Source organism: Terrapene carolina, unplaced genomic scaffold (assembly GCF_002925995.2).
Source record: "Terrapene carolina triunguis isolate 2854851 unplaced genomic scaffold, T_m_triunguis-2.0 Scaffold88, whole genome shotgun sequence".
Lineage (NCBI taxonomy): Eukaryota > Metazoa > Chordata > Testudines > Emydidae > Terrapene > Terrapene triunguis.
Window position 1 is genome coordinate 44,035,039 of NW_020664439.1, and position 5,700 is coordinate 44,040,738.

The 5,700-nt window shown below is 64.3% G+C and overlaps 1 protein-coding gene across 1 annotated transcript in view; it reads left to right on the top strand.

The window, feature by feature from the left end:
• The first annotated feature begins 590 nt into the window (after window positions 1-590).
• Window positions 591-5,700, top strand: part of ALG3 (ALG3 alpha-1,3- mannosyltransferase) — a 5,904-nt gene continuing 794 nt past the window's right edge. Inside the window, exons 1-8 of the mRNA XM_026649874.2 lie at window positions 591-809; window positions 1,606-1,705; window positions 1,924-2,071; window positions 2,460-2,620; window positions 3,831-3,951; window positions 4,494-4,699; window positions 5,015-5,091; window positions 5,406-5,550. Of these exons, the coding sequence (XP_026505659.1) occupies window positions 617-809; window positions 1,606-1,705; window positions 1,924-2,071; window positions 2,460-2,620; window positions 3,831-3,951; window positions 4,494-4,699; window positions 5,015-5,091; window positions 5,406-5,550 (1,151 nt within the window). The 5' untranslated portion in view covers window positions 591-616. The remainder of the gene's footprint in view (window positions 810-1,605; window positions 1,706-1,923; window positions 2,072-2,459; window positions 2,621-3,830; window positions 3,952-4,493; window positions 4,700-5,014; window positions 5,092-5,405; window positions 5,551-5,700) is intronic.

Here is a 5,700-nt window from a genome sequence, read left to right on the forward strand (position 1 = left end):
GAGCGCCGCGCCGCCCCCCTCCAGGTGCCGCCCCAAGCACCAGCTTGAGTGCCTGGTGCCGGCCCTGACCCCCACCTATGTGCCACCCCCTCGTTTGAATCATAGAATATCAGGGTTGGAAGGGACCTCAGGAGGTCATCTAGTCCAACCCCCTGCTCAAAGCAGGACCAATCCCCAGACAGATTTTTGTCCCAGATCCCTAAATGGCCTCCTCAAGGATTGAACTCACAACCCTAGGTTTAGCAGGCCAATGCTCAAACCACTGAGCATATCCCTTCTGTGCTATGGTATGGGCACAGGCACGAATAACAGCCAGTGACGGGGATGGCTCTTTGCCATGTCCCCATGGCGCAAGGGCGGGGTGGCTGCGGTCACACAGCGGGTCAGTGGCTTGACCCTGCCGGCTTTGCCTCTCTCCGGCCAGTCCCAAGCAACACGTGGCTGGGCCTCCTGACACGGCCCCATCCCAGCCCGCCCCGCTCCGCCCGAGGGCCTGGGGGACCGGCCGGGGACCGGCCTCCCTGGGACGGCTGCGTGTTTCCTCCCGAAGTGGGGGAGCCCTTAGGCGGTGACACCGGGGCCGGGAGTTGGCAGCCTGGCCCGGGCAGGGCGGACGATGGCTCCCGCTCCCGGCTCAGGGCTCCGGCGGAAAGGGGCGGCGGGGCCGGGCTCGCTGCGCCAGGGCCTGCGGCGAGCCTGGCAGGAGAAGCACCGGGTGCTCCTGGCGCCCCAGTACACGGGGCTGGTGGCCGCCTGGCTCTGCCTGGCGGAGGTGGGGGTCACGCACTGGGTCATACACAGGGTGGCATGTGAGTGGCCCGGCGCGTTTCCTACAGGGCGGCGAGGGGGAGCTGGGCCGGCCCGGGACTGGCCCCGAACCCGGGACCAGGGCTGTGGGTTGGGACTGAGGGGCATCGGCGGAGCTGTGGGGGGGAGCCCAGGCTGGGATACAGGGGCTGTGGGTCAGGACTGAGGGGCGCTGGCAGAGCTGTGGGGGGAGCCCAGGGCTGGGATAGCCGGGGCTGTGGGTCAGGACTGAGGGGCGCTGGCAGAGCTGTGTGGGGAGCCCAGGGCTGGTACCAGGGGGCTGGGGGTTGGGACTGAGGGGCACTGGCAGAGCTGTGGGGGGAGCCCAGGGCTGGTACCAGGGGGCTGTGGGTCGGGACTGAGGGGCGCTGGCAGAGCTGTGGGGGGGGGACCCTTGAGGCTGCTGTGGGCTAGTTTTTCACTGTTATGTCAAATTCAAGCTTCAGTGTCCCGCCCCACCCCCCAGCTCCTCTCACTGGCTCTCCCCTTCTTTCTCAGCTTTGTCTCCTCCCATTCGCCCCTTCACAGTTAATTCACTGGAACAGCCTCCTGCCCAGCTCCCCACCTGGCCCTCACTGTGATCTCTCCTTACTTAACCTCATAGTGCCTGTCTCCAGCTCTCTGCCTGGGCTGCTCCTCTGGTGTTACCTAGTTGGGAAGTCCCATGGGGCAAGGACCTGGCTTGGTGTCGGTCTCCCACCCCGTAGGGCTGGGGAATGATCACGTTTTCCCAGCCCCCTCCAAGCACCTGTCTGTGATGAGACGCTGCTGAGTGTGAGCCGCTTGCTTTCCCCACAGACACAGAGATCGACTGGAAAGCCTACATGGATGAGGTGGAGGGAGTCGTTAACGGGACCTTCGACTACACCCAGCTGAAGGGAGATACCGGGCCCCTGGTGTGAGTACGGGAAGGGGTGGGAGGGAGCTGGGGACTTGAGGGACCAATCCTGGGGGCAGGGGCTTCCTGCTGGCTAAGGAAGGGAAGTGTGTGTCTAAGAGGTGGATAGGGCCTGACTCTTTAGGGAGGGGGCTCTTGGGAGGGAGCTGTCCATTGGCCAGGTCCCCTTCCCACCTGCCCAGGCTGCCCCGGCCCCTCACTCCCGTCTCTCTCTGTAGTTACCCTGCCGGGTTTGTTTACATCTTCCTGGGTCTCTACTACATCACCAGCCGCGGCACCAACATCCGCCTGGCGCAGTATCTCTTTGGCGCGCTCTATCTCGTGACGCTGCTGCTCGTCTTCCGCATCTACAGCCGGACCAGGAAGGTGAGACGCCACCTGCCAGGGCCAAAGCCACATGGGGCCCAAGGGAGCAATCACAGCTCCAGCCTCTGAGTACATCCGCACTGTGCAGAGCTCTGGCCTGCGTGCGGAGGATCAGCGGGGTGGGGGGCAAGACTGGAGTAGCAAAGGAGCGACGTAGCTGAGGAGAAGGGCATTGACAGAGCTGGTGGTAGGGATGAGAGACTGCTGCAGGTTGGGACAGGGGCATTGACAGAGCTGGGGGGGGCCAGGGCTGGGATAGCAGGGGGCTGCAGGTCAGGATTGAGGGGCATTGGCAGGGCTGGGATACCAGGGGGTGGTGGGTCAGGACTGACGAGTATCGGGGTGGGGCTGGGACTGCAGTAATGGCCGCCTCTGTCTCTGCTCGTAGGTTCCCCCCTATGTTTTCTTCTTCATGTGCTGCGCCTCCTACCGCATCCACTCCATCTACATCCTGCGACTCTTTAATGACCCCGTCGCCATGGCCATCCTCTTCCTCGCGGTCAACCTCTTCCTGGAAGAGCGCTGGTCCTGGGGCTGCTTCTTCTTCAGGTGGGTCCCCCCTGCTCCCCCAAACCACAAGGCATGAGCCTCTGGACCCCTTCCTTTGGCTGGGGAGTGTCGGATTCTCGTGGGTTGTTCTGGGTCAGGACTGACCCCTCCCTACTCCAGGACACGAGGCCTCTGGGGCTGAGGAGCGCAGCAAGTCCACGCCAGGGGCGGTCACTGCTCCCAGGAGCTCCCGGTCACAGACAGAGCTCGGGGAAGGGGAACAAACACAGGTAACTTCTGCTCAGATCAGCAAGATTGACTCCAGCAGCCTGACAGAGGTGGGGCCCTAAGGGTCCATCTACCCTGCAGCTAGATACCCGCAGCTGGCCCGAGTCAGCTGGCAGCATGGATGTGCCCTCAGGGGGAGTGAGACATGGGTAGGGCAGGGTCCCTTAAGTCACTGCGCACAGGAATCCGCATTGGGAGCCTTAGCAGAGGGGATGGGGAGGGGCAGCGCCAAGCAGATGAGGGAGGATGAGCAGGGATAGGCACTTCCCCAGAGCTTGGGTGGCTGTGATGTTGGAGGAGCCAGTGGTGGGATCCCCTACTGGGACTGACCTGATCAAACCCCTGGGCCAGGACGAGGCCTCTCGGCGCAGCACGTTGTGTGGGCTGGAGAGAGGGTGATGGGGGCGTTTGGGAGGCCAGAGAGGAGGAGGCAGCGATCACTCCGGCAGGCCATTTGGCCGTGGGGATGGAGAGGAAAGGACGGATTTTGGAGATGCTGAGCATGGAGAAGCAGCAGGATTTGGAAACGGCCCAGATGCATAAGCCACGGGCGAGGGAGGACATGCCCCCGACAGCGCCTGTCTGAGCCAGTCGCGCTGCAGTTGGGCCGGGTCCCCATGCCCCCAGTAGCACCTACCTGAGCCGCTCGGCCTGCGTTTCAGGAGACGCAGCATGTAACCCCTCAGCCACGTGCTCTGACAGGGACAGTTCGTTCCCCTGGCTCCGTTCCCCTCAGGATGGGGCAGCTGCCTTTCTCCTCTCACTGTCCCGTCTTTCATCCAGGGCCCTCCCCCACCAGCCTCAGCACCGTCACAGCGCTGGAGTAGGGTCCGTTAGGGCACTGGAGCTGTGGAACCTGCGTGGGGGACAGCCTGCAGGCAGGATCGGGGCCATTCTGCGCAGGGTCAGGGCCAGCGAGGGGGGGGGGCCAGCCTGCAGGCAGGGCCCTGGTGAGCTGCAATGACTCTCTCTCTCCCCTCAGCCTGGCCGTGTCGGTGAAGATGAACGTCCTGCTCTTCGCTCCAGGGCTCCTCTTCCTGCTCCTCTGGCGCTTTGGCCTCCTGGGCACCATCCCCAAGCTCTCCATCTGCGCGCTGCTGCAGGTAACCCGCCCCGTGGGACTGGCCCAGCCCAGGCGAACGCTGGGGCTCTGCACAGCTGGGGCCAGCTGCTTGGCCAGCCCGGTCCGTGGGTCTCTGATGCCTCCTGCACGGACGCACCTGACTCTGCCAGGCTGAGCCCAAGAGGCCCAGCACCCAGAGACGCATGGGGGACGGGGCAAATCAGGAAGGTGGATGGGGGGGTAGAGAGGGAGATTGGGGGGAAGACCATCTCCACCCAGAGCCCCCTCACAAACTCGTACTTAGTATCCTCAGCCATTCGGTGTCTCCCCAGGCAGGAGGCAGGGGGGCCCAAAATCACACAGGACACGCCCGGAGAACGCTGTGTGAGCTTCTTCCCACAGCTCTGCCGATGCCCCTGCTCCCACCACACCTCTGCCAATGCCCCTCAACCCCGACCCACAGCCCCCTGCTGCTCCCCTGCCCATCAGTCCCAACCCCCAGCACTTAGGGGCTTCCGGCGAGAAACTTGGGAGGGTCCTGGCTGGGGAGCTGCTCTCATGGTTCGGGGGTCTCACTTGCAGGTGGTCCTGGGGCTGCCCTTCCTGCTGGAGAACCCCGTTGGATACGTGACCCGCTCTTTTGACCTGGGCCGCCAGTTCCTTTTCAAGTGGACGGTGAACTGGCGGTTCCTGCCGGAGGAGGTTTTCCAGCATCGGGCCTTCCACCTGGCGCTGCTTGCGGCCCACCTGGGCGCCCTGGGACTCTTTGCCCTGCACCGGTGGCACAGGTGAGATCCCGGCAGGGAACGGGGCACTGGGTACAGAGCAGCGGATCCCTGAGGTTTCCCTGCAGGCCCTACGCCGCAAGGTGATTTGGAGAGGAGGCTGGGGCACCCCACCCACAGGGATCCCTGCCTGGGGGGAGGAGAACTTTAATGCATTTTTGGGGCCTCCCCCATTCAGACCTGGGCCCCCGGCTCCGTGAAGCCATTGCTGGCTGTATTGTCTCGGAGGGGCCAGTTCATGGCGGGGGGAGGGGGGTCTGTGGCCTCTGTGCCAAGGCTGGGCCTGAGGGGTCCTGTGCTTGTCCTTCTCCCCTGCAGGTCCGAGTGGAGTCTCCTGTCACTGCTGAAGGATCCAGCAGAGAGGAAGAGTCCGCCTCAGCCCCTGACGGCCAACCATATCCTTACCCTGGAGCTGGCGATGTAGGCTAGGGCAGGGCAGGGAGCGCCTGAAGGCCATGGGCTTGAGGAGGCCTTGGTGCGAGCATCTCTGGGCTCTTAGCCGTGAGGCGCTGGGTAGACCCAGGCGTCCTGGGGGCCTCCCGGGGGCTGTTTGGGAGCTTCCCCCACACTGGGTTAGGAGCGGGGAAGCAGCCGCTCCCGATGCAGCCTTGTGGCTCTGGGATTTGGTCACATGCCTGGAGCCCCAGCCTGGGGTGGGAGGACAGGCCCTGGAGCCGGCAGCTCCGTTCCCTCCTTAACGGTAGCGCACAGGTCGTCTTCGTTCTCTTCACCTCCAACTTCATCGGCGTTTGCTGCAGCCGGTCCCTGCACTACCAGTTCTACGTGTGGTATTTCCACACGCTGCCCTACCTGTTGTGGTGCACGCCCGCCGGGAAGCTCAGCCACCTGCTGAGGTACGTGCCTGGGAGGGGAGTGGGGCCGACCTCCCTTTGTGCCCCAGTGTCCTGCCCCCAGCTCCTGGGAATCCCTCCCGCTGCTGGTGCTGCACAGGGCAGGCCCTGGCCTTCACTGGTGCCATAAACCGGAGCAAACGAGGGGCTGTG